Source organism: Pleurodeles waltl, chromosome 10 (assembly GCF_031143425.1).
Source record: "Pleurodeles waltl isolate 20211129_DDA chromosome 10, aPleWal1.hap1.20221129, whole genome shotgun sequence".
In the NCBI taxonomy this organism is placed as follows: Eukaryota; Metazoa; Chordata; class Amphibia; order Caudata; family Salamandridae; genus Pleurodeles; species Pleurodeles waltl.
Window position 1 is genome coordinate 848,343,383 of NC_090449.1, and position 21,545 is coordinate 848,364,927.

The 21,545-nt window shown below is 41.8% G+C and overlaps 1 protein-coding gene across 1 annotated transcript in view; it reads left to right on the forward strand.

The window, feature by feature from the left end:
• Positions 1-21,545, forward strand: part of MRC1 (mannose receptor C-type 1) — a 705,818-nt gene that overhangs the window by 575,754 nt on the left and 108,519 nt on the right. Inside the window, exon 23 of the mRNA XM_069211541.1 lies at positions 7,745-7,847. Coding sequence (XP_069067642.1) covers positions 7,745-7,847 — 103 coding nt within the window. The remainder of the gene's footprint in view (positions 1-7,744; positions 7,848-21,545) is intronic.

A 21,545-nucleotide genomic window follows, 5' to 3' on the forward strand; every position in this document is an offset into this window, starting at 1 on the left:
GTACCGACAGCAAGATTTCTGTCAAATTTCGTGTAATTCCGTCCAGTGGTTTGGGCTGTAGTAGTGTCTAAAGGTCCTACGGGAATTAACATGGGAAACTCAACTTTTTTGGCCCCCATTTTTCTCAGCCCCCACTTGACAGATCACCCCAAAACTTTCCATGTGCAACAAGAATCACCGGTACACTTTTTTGGGGAAAAGTTCATGAAGATTCGTCAAACAATGCCAAAGATATAGGCAAGTCAAAAAACGCTTTTTCTATGGAAACCTGGTCCTAATTATAACTACCTAGTGCTACTGCTACTAGGTAATATACATCTATGGAGTTGCTGCACTACTTCTCTTGGACCTCTCAGCTGCCTTTGATACTGTTGACCATGACACCCTAATTCAAAGACTACACAATGCCGGCATAGAAGGTACTGCTCTCGACTGGATTACATCCGACCTTCAAAACAGAACTAATATTATCTATTCTCCCCATTCTTTTCCAAACTCTACCGCATAAAAGCAAGGATCCCCCAAGGATCAATCATGTCACCTATGCATTTCAACATCTATATGATGTCACTACCAGAATTGATCAGTGATTTTCAACTCACATGTTACAACTATGCAGATGACACACAAATACTACTTAACTTGGTTTGCCCCAAAGACATTGAAAACTCATAAATCTTCAGTTTCCTCAGAGCTGTTGATCAGTGGATGACTTGGAGCCATCTCAAAGTGAATGCTTCCAAAACAGAAATGCTCACATGTGGCGACTGGAAGAATTATGACCCACTGTGCGTCTGTCCTGACAATCTCGGACCACCTCCTCAAGTATCCAAGGAAGTTAAAAACCTTGGAATTACCACGGGCTCCAAGTTAACAATGAATGCCCAAGTGAACAAATTAACACGATCAAGCGTTATCACCTTGAAGACTCTGCAAAGCATCTTCCTCCAACTCAGATTTTTACACAAGGTGCAGGCTAATAACTCTCTTGTACTATGCAAACTGGATTATGCCATTGGCCTCTACCATGGATCATCTCTATCTATTATGAAAAAATGACAAGGTATTCAGAACTCAGCTGCCAGGTTACTATTACATGTAAAACCACAATCCCACACCTCCCCTGCCTTGAGAACACTACACTGGTTACCCATTGCCAGAAGATCCACCTCCAAGCTGCTTTGTATCACCCACAAAGCTAGACATGGAACAGGACTGCTTTTCATCAAAAACAAAATAACCAAATACATTCAACACAGAAACCTTCACTCAAGATTGGCACCCCGCCTTAAAGCACAAGCATACAAAAAAAAGACAATAGGTGGTAAATCCTTCTCTGTTCAAGCAGCCAAACTATGGAATTCATTACTCCTAAATATAAGATCCACGGATAACTATCTTGCCTTCAGAAGACTACTCAAGAGTTGGCTCTTTCCTTCATAACCACCATATTCAAACAGCACTGGACTCCATATGCCTGTGTTGATAAATATTTATAATCTGATTAAGTGTATATTCTAGATATGTATAGTTCTTTAAGAAATATGTATCGTTACTATTTCATGATAATAAATTATACACATACTCTTTAAGCCTGTTTAACAAATGCATATTTACTCACGGTTAAATATATATATGTGAGTGTGTATGTGTGCATGTGTGTATGTATATATATCTAGATACATCTACATATATGTGTATATGTGTATATATATATATATGTGTGTGTGTGTGTGTACATTTATATGTGTTAGTCACCAAATGGCTGCTTGTACATCACGCGCTCTTGCTGCCGGTGCAGATGAAAGGAGTTTATCAACCAAAACTCCTAAAAATATCTCCAGCAATTTAATCCATCGCACTCCGGGAAGTTGTTATTTCAGCTTTTTATTGTTGCATCAAAAAACTTGCTTCTACCACCCAACGCGTTTCAACCTAAACAGGTCTTGATCACAGGTAAACAGTGTCTCCTTTCACTACACCTAAATAGTTCCTCACCAATTGATTATTATATTGCATTCTGGGACATGTAGTTTTTAGACAAAACCAATTCTCTATAATTTTCTTTCTTTCACATTAGTGTATTATATTTTATAATCGATTGATTCTGTCATGTTATAATGAGTTCATTTGCGTACTCATCAATTACATATCCCCAAGCTTCACTATGATCTATTATTTTGCTTTTCTACCATCAAAACAACTATTGTCCTTTGTTATTATATTTCCACAATTATTATTACTATAGTTTCTAATATTCATAGTGTGGTGTGTTACTATATAAGCGTGGGTGTGGACGACATCATTATTCCCCCACATAACCATTGTGAGTTAAAAATACTGATTTTCATTCTACTAGGCAAAATATTTACAATTTCTATATATTACAGTTCTTCATAAGTAAACAAAAAGCTCCTCATCAGCGTCTTAGTTTTTAATTTAACAATATATCTAGATTCAAAACGACGTAATTTCAATGTTCTATTGCCCCCTCTTTCATTTTCAGGGTCATGCGCTACCCCAAAGTACTGCATACTTTTCCAATGTTTTCCATGACATTGCCTGTGATGTTTAGCTATTGCATAACTTAAGTCATTATTGTTGGCAGCCCTGATGTGTTCTAAAATGTGTTTTTTTCAGTTTGCAAATTTTACTGCCTACATATTTCAAACCACATCCACATTTCAAAACATATACCACATAGGTTGTCTCACAAGTTATTTTTTGGTTGATCTTTATAGTATGTCCCATGGTGCCTGTTACTGTTTCTCTGTTTTCACCAATTTGACATGCTTTACACTTCAAACATCTAACATAGCCTATATCTTGTTTGGTCAACCAGGTCTGTGGTACTTGTTCGATGAAATGACTCTTCACAAGCTGGTCTCTAATGGCTGGTGCCTTTTTATAAGTAATCTTTTGCCCAGTCCCCACCAGGGGTCCAATGTCTGAACCATTATATAGCAAGTTCCAATGTCTCTTTAATGTTTTTGAGATTTCATTATTTTCTTTATTATATGACATTATCATTCTTATATTTTGATCATCTATAATCTGCAAACTTTTATACTTTCTTCATTAAAGTGTTTTCTCTACACATTTTTTGTGTTTTTTTCATACCCATTCTGATGTCACTTTGTTTGTATCCTCTTTTTATGAACCGTTTTTTAACTTTCTCACATTGTTCAAGCAATACATTTTCTTCTGAACAATTACGTCTAACTCTCAAAAACTCACCATACGGTATACTTTTCAATAAACTTTGGGGATGAAAACTCATACCATGTAGAAGACTATTTGTTAATGTTGGTTTCCGATACATTGTCATCTGTAATGTTTGGTTGTGTACATACACTTTAATGTCCAAAAATTTAATTTCCTTCCTATTAGTTTTATATGTAAACTTCAAACCAACTTCATTGATGTTTAAAATCTCAAAAAATCCCTGATATTCCTTTTCTGTTCCCTTCCAAATTATGAACAAATTATCAATGAATCTCAACCAAAGTTGTACTTTTTCCATATGTTGGTTATTCTCTTCTCTCCAACCCACTTCTCTCTCCCACTAACCCATAGTGACATTAGCGTAGCTTGGAGAGAAGGACACTCCCATGGCTGTCCCTTGTGTTTGTAAGAAAATCTCATGATTGAACATGAAAATGATGTTAGTTAAACACATCTCAATCATAGTTAGAAACATCTCAGAGTGATGTAATTCTTGAATGTTGCGTTGTCTCAAAAAATATTCAATAGCCTTAAGACCTACTTTGTGTGTAATAGATGTATACAAGGACACCACATCCACTGTTACCAGTAAATAGTCCTCCTGCCAATCAATGTCCATGAGTGTTCTTAAAAAGTCACCTGTGTTCTTAATGTAGGAACTCAGAGTTGGAACCGGGGGTGCGAAATAATAATCAATGTAGAATGACAGAACCCCACAGCTTGAAATAATCGCTCTACCTTGTGGATTCTCTAAAGTTTTATGTATCTTTGGCAGAAAATATATTGTAGGTATAACGGGAAATTCATTGTATAGGAACTGATATTCATTTTCATTGATCAGTTTCTCATCTCGCCAATGTTTTAACATGTAGTCCAATTTTTTTGTCAAATCTTCCATAGGATTCTTTTTCAATCTACAATAGCTATTCTTGTTATTCAATTGCCTGTATGCTTCACATTTATAGTCTTAGACATTCATGATAACTATGTTTCCTCCCTTATCTGCTGGTTTGATTTCTATTGTTTTGTTCATTTTTAGATTTTCCAAAGCTTGTCTCTCACCCATTGTCAGATTTTCTCTTTCACCCTGATGTCTTTGTCTTTTTCTTAGTTTGTCCAAATCCTTAACCACAAATTCATGAAAGATATCTATTTTGTTGCCATGATTTAAAATTGGACAAAACTCTGATTGTGCTTTTAATGAACTATATTTGTGCTGATTAGTTTTTATATCCAAGTTTTCTAAAATTACCTTTTCTGAGAGTTCTTCTTCGTCTCAATAATATATAAGGTCATAGCAAGTTTTTAGATCCTGTATTTGATCAATAGTCAGATCCGTATCCTGGAGTGCGATGGATTAAATTGTTGGAGACATATATATGTGTATATTATTCTCTGCTTGACATGTTCATAGGTCATTGCATAGCTTCCAGATAAGTTGTTATATTAGATACTTATGAATCCCTGCTTTCTTGTTACATCACAATGAGCAACTGTTATCACTATTTAACAGCAAGCATTTCGCTATTCAAAAATTGAGGAAAGATAAATGAATGTTAGAAAAGTGCACTTATTAATTAACTTCAAATATTACAAATCTTGAAAGTGTGTGTTTATACAATACTACTTTTCTTCTCATATTATTATACACATTATTATATTCCTTACACATATATTCCCTTACTATGTATTTACATATCTATGTATTTATTACCCTAGTCCTACTGTACCACAGAAAAAATAAATAAAAATAAATAACATGAAATCTATAAATAAAATTAAAAATATAAATAATTAAATTAAAAAAGCTCCCCACAAACCTCAGTTTCGTACCATGATATCCCAAACAACCCTACTAAATTCTCCCTCATTTATCTCATCTTTGACGCATCCCTAACCCTTTTCCACAGACTCTTCCTTCCTCCATCTCTTCTTTACTCATTGCAAGCCTCATCTTATTACTGCCAATTAACACTTCTGGCATCACTTCCTTTTCATCACTCCATTACTCTAGTCAATCCAACTAACAAATTCACATAGCCTCTGCTCAAATTAACTCATAAGATTACTAATATTGTACTCATATTTCCCTCTACTAATCCACCACTAATTCCTCTTAGGTTCCGGAGTAGCGTGCTACTCGCCAAAAAGCACTTCATCACCTTGCTCGGGGTAGTAAGTGCTATATAAATATAATTACAATATAAATGAATTAACAGTCAAGATATCTTAATGCTATATATACATATTAGCAAAGGGAAAATAAATGTAAGAAATTAGCATTACATAAGGGGTCATACTGCCTTGAAGGATTAGCATGAAGATATCTTGCCTTTTAATTCATTCACACTTTGCAAACCTGGGTTTGTAAACTGTCCATAGACTCAGCATTTTAAAATGGAACAGTATACTTTGTGCACAGGAATATTTTCCAATCCATTTTCTAATGGAGATTCAGTAGCCCAAACCCTGGTTTGAACCAGAATTAACATGGTTGGCTGAATAAATTCTGTTACAGCAGCCAGTAAAGTACATGGAAATCAGTCCCCATATCCTAAAAAACCTGGGTAGACCTATAATGGGAAAATTGGATCATCTCCTAATCACCAGTTCCAGGTGAAGGGGACAAGGGGATAACCAATTATCCTCAATAAATATTTAAAATAAAGTTTACTACAGGAATTGCAAACCCTAGGATAGAGTTTGCCATCTTGATGACCCATCTCAGGCCCGTGAACGCAAGATAAGTGTTTGGGAACTGCAAAGTTTGGATCTCTGTCTCCAGATAGGTCCTGAGAACTGTGAACAACGAAGCAAAATGTGCAATTTCAGTGTCCAGCTGGGGTTCATGAACCTGGACCTAGGGTTCTGAAAAAAACCCAGAAAACATGTAATGTCCGGAGCCAGGCCATGTTACCACAGAGGGTTGGAAACAAGGCATGGCCTCAGACTAGCCCCCAGAAACCACCCACTTTTTTGCAAGGCCAAAGACTGTGTGCAGCTGGGGTTGGCCACCCATGGAAAATAGGGTGCATGGCCGGCCCCAGCTGCACATGGCCAGGGGCCTTGAGGTGTGAGCTAAATGCATGAGCATTGCATTTAGTGTATGAGTTATGGTTTGCATTGCTGGTGTGTGAGTTGTAGATTGCAGAGCTAACCATAACTAGCAAATTAAGAAGGGGCTTAAAACTAACTATATTTAAACAGTGGTTTGTTAATGCATTTCAAAGATTGTTTTAAAACAATAATAATAAATGACAACTAACAGACCATAACTTCACTACATATAATTATATATATATATATATATATATATATATATATATATATATATATATATATATATATATATATATATATATATATATATATATATATATATATATATTGTTTTATAGTGGTCAAATATTCCCATCAAGAGTTTCTGATGACATCATAAAAGGACTGAGCCAAAGGACTCAGGGAAGATCTAGTATTCCCAAATCCAGCATAGGATTCATGAGTTCTGTGACCTAAATCATTTTTATTAAGATTTATTTATTTTGTTGGTGGGCAAAGGTCCCTTTGGTCCCCTCCTCAGATTAATCGTCCAGGGGATCAGGGTTGGTTCATACTGGACTCTTATGCAATTTTTCTTCTTACTTTTTCCCAATACATGGTTCACTGGATTGTGTTTGGTAAAGGAAACTGCAACAAAAACATTTTTGTGGCACCCAGCTACTCAAAGTGCTGTATATTCACTATTTTTCTTCAGGATTGTGACTCTGCAATGCACAAAGTGAGAATAAACTCCCCTTGTCAAATAGAGTGTCTTTCATTGTTTAACTCTATTTGCCAATCCTCAACGAAGAATCCACAAAATAATGGTCCAGATATATAAAAATTGTAACCTTTTCTTGACAGAACACTTTTTAAATGGTAACTTCGTAAAAACTATTGAATGGATTTAAACCACACAAAGCAAATCCTTGTGTACTGTTTGATTTACAAGCCAAGTTTGTTGTAACTTTGCTCAGCCATTTTTTCTGTATTGAGGAGCACAAAATTCTATGGGGGTTAAAATAGCAATTGCAATATTTGAGAACCCCTATATTTTATGTCCATGCTTGATGGATCTGCACGAAAATTGCAATGCACAACCTAAAATCGATGTACCTTTTATGAAAGGTTTTGTGCAGAATTATCAAGGATATATATTATATATATATATCTATATATATGTGTGTATATATATATATATATATATATATATATATATATATCCTCTCCCAGGAAGCCTGTCCCGCTCCGTAACTTGTTCTTCGAGCATTTCCAGGAGATGGCACAAATCCGGTACAAATAATTGCTTTTACAAAGAGTTTATTATTATATTTGATAACAATAAAAGTGTAAAGTGTGAGGTGCCACCAGAGAAAAATGGCCTACATGTTTCGGCAAAAGCCTTCGTCTGGGCCATCCAAGCATAGATGTATATTATGACTTAAAATAAATTCTACATTTATTAATTTCTCTTTGGCAGAATGATTGTGTAATCATAAAGACGGGATCAGCTTTAGATGCGGGTTACTGGATGGATGAAGATTGTGACTATTTAAGAGGCTACATTTGTCAAGTTGGCAAAAGTAAGTATTCTGTATTTATTTCATATACTTTTATTTGGACACACTTACACCCATTGCGCACCCTGGGGCATATTTACAAGGAGCTTGTACCACAGTTGCATCATTATTTGTCACACTCCAGAGGCCAGTATTCCACTTTTACAAGGCAACGCATTTGGGCCAGTGGATCAGTTTTTCATGGCCTGCGTCGGAAAATCCCTGCTCTAGACCTGGCTGCGCAACACAGATTTCAATATTTACAGGGTAGGCATTCTCTCATAAAATCTAAATTACAACTGATGCAGTGATATTTACGAGTATGGGAATGTGTGACACATCTTTTAGAGGTGTTTTACACTAAGCCTGGAATGGGTTGAAATTCCTATACCTTGGTAACCCAGGCATAGGAAACAACGCAGTGGCTGTGCATATGAATCTGACCAGCTGAAGTCACCTAAACCAATAGGATTAGCAATTAAATCACATCCCCTCTACTAGTAGTAGGCCTACACATTTAACAATCATGTTGTTGGATCCCTTGAGCAACTTGGGGCCATGGCCCATAACATATGCAGCAATGTATTGTGATGCTGTGTACTCAATGTGAGAGAGAGATCAGGTTGGCTACATACCCCTATAGGAATGAGTCCCCATGTCCAGCCAGGCCAACTACAAACCATACGTAGTAAGTGCACACATAAGATAAGTAACACAGGAATTGTCACTTTATAGTACAACAGTTATTTGTATCCACTCAAATTAAAGTTTTACTCAATATGTCACACATATTTAGGTATATTGGTGCACTTAAGTAGATTATGCCCACTGTAATGTAATATATAGCCATACTTCATACATGTCTGCTATTCATCCTGGACCAATGGGATTGTGTCCAATGTAAGAATTATTCCATTGCACAATTGGTTACATTAGTCCCCACCACATTTGGCCTGTTGCTCCAGTAAGATGCCTGATGCGTGACACATTGCTGATGTTGCGCTTGTCATAAACTCAAAATCAACCGCAAGTCACTTTGGGGGCAGATGCACAATGCTTCCCACAGTTGCTTTAGAATTTCTTACCCACTTTGGACCTTACCCCATGGTGCATCCTCTTATAAATATGACCTATTCAAGGCATTTGGAACCGTCATACCGAAGCACAGTTTTTTTCCGACGCATTTTTCTGCCTTACCACAGCTATGTGTCAGCTCTTGTAAATATGCCCACTAGTTTTTGAGTTTATTGATCATCTTTAAAATTGTTTTTGGAGAAAGATGTTTAAGTGTTATAATGGTACTTAGGTCTGTGGTTGTAGTGTGCACATTACAAGCAGTAAAGGAAAACGTAAAAGCCAGTAAGCAGTAAAGGAGAACGTAAAAGCCAGTACAACTGGATGAAGGTATGCAGCAATCAGCAATCATAAAACACAGCACATGATCATGCCCTAAGCTATTTTTGGTGCGTATGATAGACCAACAAACCAACCAACCAGGTTTGCTAAAACATTGAAACACCCAAGGAATGGCATTCCAGCTGGAGTGGCAAGAAAGCTGCTCCTTTCTTCGTATCTCAGTACGAGCATAAAGGAGCCATGTTCTCGACTCTACTTGCAGGGTTGATCAGCTTTATTTGATCTAGCCCTAGTATATCATATAGCTCATATTACTATAGACATGCAGTTTCAAACAGCCAGATGAATAACATATTACGCCAACCAACAATATGTATTTGTCCAAGAGAAAGGATGCTTCAGACAATTACTTGTCTTGCCTAAAAATCCACTTGTTTAATTTGGTGCCATGCAGTTGGTGGAAGAATTATGGCAGCGCTCAGATAATACCCTCTCTGAGTGTGCCATAGCTCATATTTTGTCAGTATTTGAATGCCAGGAATGCTCAGAATATGCCATATTTCTGATCACACTGCACTTTGAACATACCTAGGGCTTTATTTATATCAACTCTTTGAATAGTCATGAGAGAGCGTACCTTATATAATCTATATTAACATGAAATGTTTATGAATTAATGTGTAAAGATGCTGCATAGAAACTATAATAATAGCGACTTTGCTTAAACGTGCACTTGAATTGTGACCACGAAGAGTGGCCATCAATGTATATGCAAACTAATAATGATGATCAAAATGTTTATGTTACGTTCAAATGAGCTTATATTAACATTTGCATTATTGAATCTGTATTGAAAAACCTCGTAGGCCTTAAATTAGCATGAGCTGCAGCTTAGCTGCTGGGCTCTGGAATTAAATGCATTTTTCTGTTTTTCATTGTGCTGACTCACAAGGGGCCATGACCCTGTGTGCGTTCTTTTTCTTCGTCTTGGAAGACGAATGTAACCATATTAAATCCGTTCTCAGGCGCAGTTTCTATGCCCATGAAATAAATGTTATAAATGATTTGAAATAGTGTAGATTAATGTAATGTACAAGGTCATTCAAACCGGTGAATACAGGGGAACTGCTGACCAAAAGATGTGCAAAGAATTATCAAGGGATGAAATCACACCCGGACGTGTCACCTCTGAAGACGTCAATTACGAAGACCAATCAAAAACTTGTAAAACAATATGGGGTGAAGATTAGGATTACCTAATGTTTAATTTGATAGGTTGAAGATAGTGGGGTATAACAAACGACCAATAGAATTTTGGGGGAATGTACATTGAAAAAGGGATAAAAACCCATGTCACAGGAAGTCATTTAGAATTAGGTAGGGAATGCTATTGATTTTATCCAGAAACCCTGTCACTCAGTTTGGTGATTTGAGATTATTGAAAAACCATCCTTGCCCTTAGTTTGTCCATCAACACTTTTCCTCCTTCGAGGGAAGTGCCTTTTGCCCTTTAACTGAGTCCTGACTAACGGCGATCTGACTGATGTCCTGAAGACGAAGACTGAACCTGTGCGCTGACCTAATCCTTGGAGGGTAATTATGACAATGCATTTGTAATTTGTCTGTTTGCTTTTACTTTCTAGGTACCAACTGCTTGCTTTTGACAGGGACCATAGCTAGTAGCTAGATGTTTTCCAAATTGTTTTTCTAAATTATTTTGCATGAAGCCCAACATGCTAATGTTAATCAGTGGTTAGGACAGGTGTTCACCAAACTGACGCAAATAGACAAACGACTGATATTATGCTATGTTGAACTGACACAATATTGACACTCTACTAAATTTGATCTATGTTCACGCCGTGTTATGTTCTGATGTTTGTGATTCTCGCTTTAATGAAATCTTATCAAAGCTGCCATATCGTGACTATACTATTATGTTTCTTGGTGTTGAGATTAACGTATTTGCTGCTAGATTGTAATCAATAGGGAATAAAATTCATAAAATTCTACTAAACTGGTGTGGTTATTCATGGCTGAAAGGTCATGGTAGCGTTTTGAATTGATTAATGACTTTGACTAAAGTGAAATGCATTGTTGTGATAAATATTGATGACATTATTGATTTATTGCTTGATATATTGATTAGCTATCTCGTCCTACGTTGTCTCTCAACTGGGTCAAAAGACCCATTGGCCTAAAACAAGTCCTGATGTGTAATAAAATATCATAAAAGGATGAGTTAACAGTTCTGGTAGCAGAGCGACGGTTTGCCCCTTTGGGGCCCTAGGACGGAGAATCATTGTTTAAGTTGTTTTTCTGTGATAATGCAAATTGGAGGTATGATGTGTTTCTAAATTCACCATGACTTTCCCGGGATCTCGGAGCCTGCCTAAGTGAGTTGGGAATGTTCTCGGCGTCATAGCATGTATGGTATAGGGTTTTGCGCTTGCTCAGCTTATGCATTTTTGCAGGTGATTGTAAAATCTGTGTGCATTTAGGCCAGGTAAATGTTGTTTTAGTAGGAGTGGGCGTACTCCGCAGTATGAGAGTAGGGAAGTCAGCGTACTTCATATGAGTGTGGCACTTTGTGCTAAAAATTATCCACGTGGTTTGTTGTTCATGTACAGACCCGTCGTGGTCTAAGATTCCGGAGTATATTGACAAGTGTAGGAGACACTTGGGTTTATGTTGTAAACTGTGCGGTTTAATAGGTCAATCGGGCGTGGTTGACAAGTCGAGTTTGAGTTGAAATGTATGTGTGAAACCTTCGATGGAGATTTGGCAAGTTCTAAAGTGCACTAGGACGAACCATTGACAAGTCGAGAGTAGGATTTGCGGGTCAAATTCTACTTGTGTATGCGGGAACTGAGATGGAGAGAGTAGCGGACGAGGCTTCAAGTGAAATCTCTGTAAAGTTCTGAGGCGAATGTGTTACCCTTCCTGTAGTAAACCAGCAGATTTGTGTTGTTGTTAAAGGTGCTCGCAGTAATTTTGCATTAGTTTTGTGTGAATCCAGTGAGGGGCGGACGAGCTGCAAGACTTTGTCAGACACAGTGTGTGAATGTGACGTCAGGGTTGCCGCGCTGAGATAGGTCAGTTGTTGAAAGGGGTCGCGCACGGATTGGCTGCTGTCCGTGAGGGGCAATAGGTTGAGAAAAGTGGGTGAAGAGTGTCTTGGGAATTAAAGTCACTTCCTGATTAAATACAAATAAGAGAGAAAGCAAAGATGAATTTTGTCAAGGCATTTAAGAGTGCTCTGAAAGGAGATGTATACATTATGGCGACTGAAGGGGAGCCTACACCGCCTGAGGGTACTTCAGCTTACATAGTTATGGAGGAAAAAGGTGTTGCGCCTTGTTTATGGATGAAACAGTGGCGCAAATTAACAGAGAAAGAGGGAAGTTTAGCGTTCCCAGAACATGGGACATTCAATACGAAGGTGCTAGAGAATTTAAGGTGGATGTTAAGTACACAAAAACCGGGTCCGAGGCCAGCTCAGTATGAGGCATTAGCGATTTGGGATTTAATGGCCCTTAAACATAGACAAGAAAGATTCCAAAGAAGAATAAAAAGAGCAGAAAAGTCTTATGCAGAAGCTAGATGGGATAATGAGAACAAAATGTGGAGACGGGGAATAGTTGATGGATTGAAATTGTTCCCAGCAATTACACAGGGAGAAGAGATGCAGGGAAAGAAAGCCACTTGTAAAACAGCCAAAGATTCTAGCAAGCCTAAGGAAACTAAGAGACCTTGGGAAGAGGAAGACGATTCAGATGAGGAAGAATTCATGGATCGAATATTACATGATCGCACGCCAGCTTATGCGGTGAGTGACAATATCCCAAGCACTAGTGTGGGTCCTGGTAACCAGATGCAGGAGAAGGGAGTTACTGATACGGTACAGACTAGTGATACGGTTTCGATACAGAATGGTGTCAGTGTACCCACTGCTCCAGGCATGCAGATACAGTTGCAACCTCTACCGCAGATACAGAGAATCTACCCAGACGTCCCGGTACTTGAGACTACTACAAATCTGATAGTGCCGCCAGACCCGATATATACAAAATCAAGGTTAGTGCAAATTGAGTCCACTCGGCAATTGCTGCCCCAGCTGCAGCCACAACTGATACCAGGATACAACCCAGTAGCAGGTCCTCCATTAATACCTGCCCCGGCTTCAGTAGAACAGGCCTTTGGAGTTGGAGTTGCTGCTCCACGAAGTTTAGGACGAGGTCAGACACCTGCTGCAATATCATTACCGATTACTGTTGGTCCACTGGTGCCATTGTATGCACAAGGTAAATCTGGCATATGTGATCAGGGAGTAATGACCCAAGACGCAATAAGAGGAGGGTCCATAGGAACCCCTCAGTTAATGGCCCCAGGAGAACAAGTAGTTGAGAAACCAAGGTCTTCGATAGACCTTAGCCCAGTTGAAGCACCATTGGAAGCAATGAAACAGGCAGGGCTAGGATTGTTAACTCCACAGATGATAAGTACGAATGTTTCACAATCACCAATGATGCATGCAGGGAACATTTCACTGCAAGGTTTTACAGTACAACAGTTGAACGAGTGGTTAGAAAAGACCTATGCTTCACAGAAGACCACAGTGACTGCAGTAGAACCGGAAAGTATAGGGAAAGATGAGTACCCGAACTTTGTAAGGTTGGGGGTGGTGGAAGCTGCTGAGCTGGTAAACAGAATAGAGTCATACACAGAAGCAGAACTGAGATATCTGTGCCCTAAGAATACTAAAGAGGTAGGCCTAGGTACATCAGAGATTAGAGAACTTAGCAGAGAAGTCAAACATTGATATTGAGAACACTAAACATTTGAAAAGAAGTTACAGGTTAGACTTTGACACAAAAGACTTTGAGTATCTGAGGTCTGGCGGAATGAAAGCGCATTTAAAAGAAATACTGCAAAGTGCGCAAATTTGGGGTGCGCTAGAAAAATGGGAAGGCAGATGGGCAAAGAAAAGAGATAAGGAGAAAGGAGACAGTCCGGGGTCGAGTCAGGCTAAAGCTTCACCCGACACGGAATCAGTAAAAATACTACCCATGAGAAAAACAGCTGGTGGAGTTTTAATTCATGTGCCATGGTCCAGAGGAGGCATCCTATCTTTTACCAATGATTATCCCAGATTAAGGGAGAAACCGATCGAGTGGTATCAACAAACAGATAGGTTCGTGAAACTTGCAAAATGTCTCTGGGAAGACTTGAATACCTTGTTTGAGATCATTGTTCCGCCTGATTTGTGGCTCGAGTGCAAGAGTGGAGTAGTCTGGCCGACGAAGGAGCCGGCAAGGGATAAGGAGACCAGAGCTCCCTCTGAGGAGGTGATGAAGTACTATCATAAAGTGATTGAGTTTTTTAAGCAGAAAGTGTTGCCGAAGGTGACTGATTGGCAGAAAATCGACCGGATCTCACAGGAGGTTAAGGAATCAATTCATGCTTATTATGAGAGATTATTAAAGGCATTTAAACATTACAGTGGTACTGAGACCATTGAGACCAAAGACATGAACCATCTCGCGTTCAGATTTGTTGAAGGGCTGAGGCCAGAGGTTAGCCAGATGATTAAGAATCATCTTATTTGTTGGCAAGCGGAGCCGATTGATGAGGTGTTGCAGTATGCGAAATACTGTAGTGATGAAATTGAGCTGAAGCAGAAAGTGATGGTGATGCAGATAAGGGCAGCACAGGCTGGTATACAGGGAAATTGAGTTCAACAGATGATACAGCAGCAACCGCAAGTGAATGGTGTGTTTCAGGCACAACCAAGAGGTCGAGGTTTTGTGAATCGCGGTCCAGACTTGAATACTGTTGTGGTTCAAAATGAAGTGCAGGGGATTAAAAAGATGTCACCATGTCACGCGTGCAGGGGTGTGGGGCATTGAAAGCGGGAATGCCTGAATGTGGTGCAGGATGGTGTTGTTCAAAAAAGCACTAATGTCGGTACATTGCAAAATATATGAGGTCCAAAGTTGAGAAATCAAAACTCGAACTTCCAAAATAACATGATGCAAGGGTTACAGCCCATGCAGCAAATGCAAATGCTGCGCGTCCAACCAGTGCAAATGCAGCAACTACAACAGCAGGTTCCCATGGTGCCTAGACAGCAAATGCAATTACCACTAGCTCCAATGGGACAGCAACAGGTGATGCTTCCTCAGCAGGTCACAGGTCAAGTGATGAGTCAAAATAATACAGTACAGCAATTCCCATTGCGTGGTGAAGATGGAATGAATGAGGAGTGGTCGGATGACAGCTCAGATAGCGAAGAGTGCAGGCTTGCAGCGTCCTTAGAGGTAGATCAGAGGGGACCCTATGTAGAAGGAAAAGTAATGGGTCACAAGTGTAGGAGGCTGGCCTGGCTTGTAGTGGGTACCAGAGGTACTTACACCTTGTGCCAGGTCCAGTTATCCCTTTTTAGTGTATAAGAGGTGTTTCTAGCAGCTTAGGCTGATAGAAGGTAGCTATAGCAGAGCAGCTTAGGCTGAACTAGGAGACATGCAAAGCTCCTACTATACCACTGGTGTCACATGCACAATATCATAAGAAAACACAATACACAGATATACTAAAAATAAAGGTACTTTATTTTTATGACAATATGCCAAAAGTATCTCAGTGAGTACCCTCCGTATGAGGATGCCAAATATACACAAGATATATGTACACAATTCCACAAATATGCAGTAATAGCAAAAGGAAGTAATGCAAGTAGTGTAAAGTTACAATAGATTGCAATAGGAGCACATAGGTATAGGGGCAACACAACCATATACTCCAAAAGTGGAATGTGAACCACGAATGGACTCCAAACCTATGTGAGCTTGTAGAGGGTCGCTGGAACTGTAAGAAAACAGTGAGGGTTAGAAAAATAGCCCACCCCAAGACCCTGTAAGGTAGGTGTAAAGTACACCTACAACCCCCAGAGAGCACAGAAGTCGTGATAGGGGGATTCTGCAAGGAAAACCAACACCAGCAATGCAACAACAATGGATATCCGGACCTGAGTACGTGTAAAATAAGGGGACCAAGTACAAGAGTCGCGACAGTGTTGAGAGTGGGCAGATGCCCAGGAAATGCCAGCTGAGGGTGCAAGGAAGCTGCCACTGGATGGAAGAACCTTGGTGTTTTGCAAGAACGAAGAAGACTAGGAACTTCCCCTTTGGAGGATGGATGTCCCATGTCGTGAAAAAGCTTGCAGAGGTGTTACCACGCAGAAAGACCGCAAACAAGCCTTGCTAGCTGCAAGCGTCGCGGTTAGGGTTTTTGGATGCTTCTGTGGCCCAGGGGGGACCAGGATGTTGCCACTTGGATGAGGAGACAGAGGGGGCACCCAGCAAGTCAGGGAGCCCTCACAGAAGCAGGCAGGACCCGCAGAAGTACCGAATCAGGCACTTAGAAGAGGAGTGAACCAGAGTCCACCTGAAGTCAGAAAAGCGAGTCCCACGACGCCAGAGGACAACTCAGAAGGTTGTGCACTGCAGGTTAGAGTGTCGGGACCCAGGCTTGGCTGTGCACGAAGGAAATCCTGGAAGAGTGCACAGGAGCCGGAGCAGCTGAAAATCACGCAGTACCCAGCAATGCAGTCTAGCGTGGGGAGGCAAGGACTTACCTCCACCAAACGTGGAGTGAAGAGTCACTGGACTGTGGGAGTCACTTGGACAGAGTTGCTGAGTTCCAGGGACCACGCTCGTCGTGCTGAGAGGGGACCCAGAGGACTGGTGATGCAGTCTTTTGTTGCCTGCGGTTACAGGGGGAAGATTCCGTCGACCCACGGGAGATTTCTTCAGAGCTCCTGGTGCAAGAAGGAGGCAGGCTACCCCCAGAGCTTGCACCACCAGGAAACAGGTGAGAAAGTCGGCAGGATGAAGCGATACAAGGTTGCAGTAGTCGTCTTTGCTACTTTGTTGCGGTTTTGCAGGCGTCCTGAGCAGTCAGCGGTCGATTCTTTGGCAGAAGGTGAAGAGGGAGATGCAGAGGAACTCTGGTGAGCTCTTGCATTCGGTATCTGCAGAATTCCCCAAAGCAGAGACCCTAAATAGCCAGAAAAGGAGGTTTGGCTACCTAGGAAGGAGGATAGGCTAGTAAGAAAGGTAAGAGCCTATCAGAAGGAGTCTCTGACGTCACCTGATGGCACTGGCCACTCAGAGCAGTCCAGTGTGCCAGCAACACTTCTGTTTCCAAGATGGCAGAGGTCTGGGGCACACTGGAGGAGCTCTGGGCACCTCCTCTGGGAGGTGCAGGTCAGGGGAGTGGTCACTCCCCTTTCCTTTGTCCAGCTTCACGCCAGAGCAGGGCTGGGGGACCCCTAAACCGGTGTAGACTGGCTTATGCAGAGATGGGCAGCATCTGTGCCCATCAAAGCATTTCCAGAGGCTGGGGGAGGTTACTCCTCCCCAGCCTTCACACCTATTTCCAAAGGGAGAGGGTGTTACACCCTCTCTCAGAGGAAATCCTTTCTTCTGACTTCCTGGGCCAGGGCTGCCTGGACCCCAGGAGGGCAGAAACCTGTCTGAGGGGTTGGCAGCAGCAGCAGCTGCAGTGGAGACCCCGGAAAGGCAGTTTGGCAGTACCCGGGTTCTGTGCTAGAGACCCGGGGGATCGTGGAATTGTCTCCCCAATGCCAGAATGGCATTGGGGTGACAATTCCATGATCTTAGACATGTTACATGGCCATGTTCGGAGTTACCATTGTGACGCTATACATAGGTAGTGACCTATGTATAGTGCACGCGTGAAATGGTGTCCCCGCACTCACAAAGTCTGGGGAATTTGCCCTGAACAATGTGGGGGCACCTTGGCTAGTGCCAGGGTGCCCACACACTAAGTAACTTTGCACCCAACCTTCACCAGGTGAAGGTTAGACATATAGGTGACTTATAAGTTACTTAAGTGCAGCGGTAAATGGCTGTGAAATAACGTGGACGTTATTTCACTCAGGCTGTACTGGCAGGACTGTGTAAGAATAGTTCGATCTCCCTATGGGTGGCAAAAGAAATGCTGCAGCCCATAGGGATCTCCTGGAACCCCAATACCCTGGGTACCTCAGTACCATATACTAGGGAATTATAAGGGTGTTCCAGTATGCCAATGTGAATTGGTGAAATTGGTCACTAGCCTGTTAGTGACAATTTGGAAAGCAGAGAGAGCATAACCACTGAGGTTCTGGTTAGCAGAGCCTCAGTGAGACAGTTAGGCATCACACAGGGAACACATACATATAGGCCACAAACTTATGAGCACTGGGGTCCTGGCTAGCAGGGTCCCAGTGACACATAACAAACATACTGACAACATAGGGTTTTCCCTATGAGCACTGGGCCCTGGCTAGCAGGATCCCAGTGAGACAGTGAACACACCCTGACATATACTCACTAACAGGCCAAAAGTGGGGGTAACAAGGCTAGAAAGAGGCTACTTTCTCACAACAAGGTATCATTCTTGGTTGATACCGGAGCTACACGCTCTACAGTCAGAAGTGCAGAGGTACCGAAATTACCACTTTCGGGGCACACCATAAGGGTGGTCGGAGTAGCAAACCAATACCTGACAAATCCGATTACAGATCCAGTGCAGGTTGAGATCGGCAACTTCCAAGGACTGCATAAGTTTGTAGTCTGTGATTCGAGTCCGGTATCCCTACTGGGAAGAGACTTACTGTGCAAGACAAAATGTTCGATTACCTGTTCCAATGACGGAATTGAGGTGCAGACAAACAGTGATGATGAAGGGAATGATGGTCAGTTCTCAGAGTTAGAGACAGGAACTGCAAATGAAGATAACCCTTTGATTACCTTGTTCCCGATGCTTACCGTGATTGACCTACCTGCCGAATTACAGGGAACGGTGACAGAGAAAGTGTGGGATTTGACAGGAAAAGAAGTGGGACTGATAAAAGGTGTGGAACCAGTTAAAGTGCAAGTGAAGCCAAATGCAGTGTTTCCCCAGGTTCCGCAGTATCATATGGCACAAGATGTTCTTATTCAAGTATCACAGATAATTGCAGACTTTGTGAAACAGGGAGTCCTGAAGGAAGTGTTGAGCAGCCCATGTAATTCACCGATAATAGGTCTGAAAAAGCCCTGTGGGAAGGTTTGAATTGTGCAGGATTTGAGGAAAATAAACAAGATTGTGGTAAAATGTTGCCCCATAGTGCCCAATCCAGCAGTGATCGTGTTTCAGGTTCCATGTGATGCTGAATGGTTCACTGTTGTAGACCTATCACAGCCTTCTTTTCGATACCTCTTCACGAGGATAGCCAGTTTTTATTCAGTTTCAAATTCCTGGATAAGGTATACAGTTGGTGCAGAATTCCTCAAGGGTTTTCTGAGTTACCGTCCATCTTCAATCAGATATTGAAAAAGGATTTAGAATCCTTAGTGCTGCCTGTTAACTCGACTCTAGTGCAGTACATTGATGATTTGTTGATTGCATCCAAGACAAGGGATAACTGTAAGTATGACACAATTGCCTTACTGTTGCCGTAGTCCAGCTTGCTGGTGACAAGTGCATGGGTGACTGTTATCCTCAGAAGGAAACAGCTTGAAACTCTTCTGCAGGAGTCGGAGGGTGTGAAAGGATGACGAAGAGATGGCGTTGACTTGGCGGGTCATGGATAGAGAGGAGTCCAGGATAATGCCCAGGTTGCATACCTGGTCCATGGGGGCTGGGGCGTTTCCCAGAGTGGTGGGCCACCAAGAATTGTTCCAGGCAGAAGGGGTGGAGCTGAGTATGAGGATCCCTGTCTTGTCCATGTTGGGTTTGAGGCAGCTGGCCTCAATCCAGGTGTTGACTCCTTTCATCCCGCTGTGGAACTTTCTCTTGGCCTTTGCAGAGTCCTTGGGCAGGGAGAATATCAGTTGGGTGTGGTCAGTATAGGAGACTATATTTAGCCTGTGCTGTTTGATGATCTTGGCAAGCGGGCCATGTAGATGTTGGGAAGCGTTGGGCTAAGTGAAGGTCCTTGGGGCACACTGCAGCATGTGTCTTTGGGTACTGACGTGAACGGCGGTAGTCTGATACTCTGTGTTCTTCGGGTGATGAAGGACCTGTTCCAATCCAGTGCTTTATCTCGGACTCTGGCGTCATGTAGTCTGTCACAGAGGGTGGAGTGGCAGACTGTGTCAAATGCACAGAGAGGTCGAGGAGGATGAGTCCTGCTAAGTGGGTTGGAGTTGTGAACAGTTGTTTGAGTCTGATGGTGGCGAGGTTCACCAGTAGGGATGAGGTGTTGTTGTCCTCGAGGTTGTCCAGGTGGTAGTTGAGGTCAACAAAGAGGATGTCATCCATTGAAGTGAGAGTATGGTGAGCAATGAAGTTGACTATGGCTGTGCTGAAGGGGGGCTGGGTCTGTGGGGGTCAGTAGATGAGGGTGACGCAGAGGGTGGTGTTCAGGTTGGTCTGGATCTGGAAGTGGAGGTTTTCCATGTCAGGTGAGAGGTTGTTGGAGTTGGTTATGAGGTGGAGGGTGTTTTTGTTTACGATGTCAATGCCTCCTCCTGATTAGTTGACGGGGTCCTTGTGGATGATTTTGTAGCCATTGGCGATGGTGGTTGCGATATCCAGGGCTGAGGTGGAGTTCAACCAGGTTTCCATAATGAAGGTGACATCGGGGGAGATTGAGTTGAGCAGGTCACAGATCTCCACGGCATGTCATTTGAGGGAGCTGATGTTGAGTAGGATGCATCTGAGGTGGTCGCGTCCAGTTTTTGAAGGTTGTGCAGTCGGTGGGTCTGGTGTGCGGTGAGAGGGGAAGGCGCAGTTCCGGCATGTGAACGGGCCTTGGGTATGCGGTGATGCAAGGTGGCAGACAGTGGACCATGTGGGTTTGAGTGTGTGGAAGGTGGTAGAGTTGTACCGTTGGTTGGTCCAGATGGTTCATGGCGCTGGGCACGGTCCATCGCACACAGGCTTGCCTTTGGTGCACCTTTGGCACACCAGCAGTGCGCCGTCATTAAGTAGTGGTTGAGGAGGGCTGGACAGCTGGGAGGTGGGAATATGGAAAACGGTGCTGGAAGAGGGCGGGGCTGTGAGGGACGAGCAGCGGCAAGGGCACAAAAAATAAAAATGTGCAAAAAATATTCGAAATTAGGGAAAGTGAAGGAAATCAGTTATAGATGAAAAGGTGGAAAAAGAGCAGAGGAGCTAAAATGTAGAAAGCAGAAGGGACAGAGGGCAGAGAGCACCAACAAAGCGGAGATGAGGCACAGGCGGATGCCTGTGTGTGGAGGAGGGCCTTTAACTAAGGAGCTGAAAGTGTCAAGGGGCAACAGCTACCAGACGAAGATGTGCGGTGAGGGAAGCAATTTACTGACAAGGTCAGGTAAAACCACCACCAGTAAT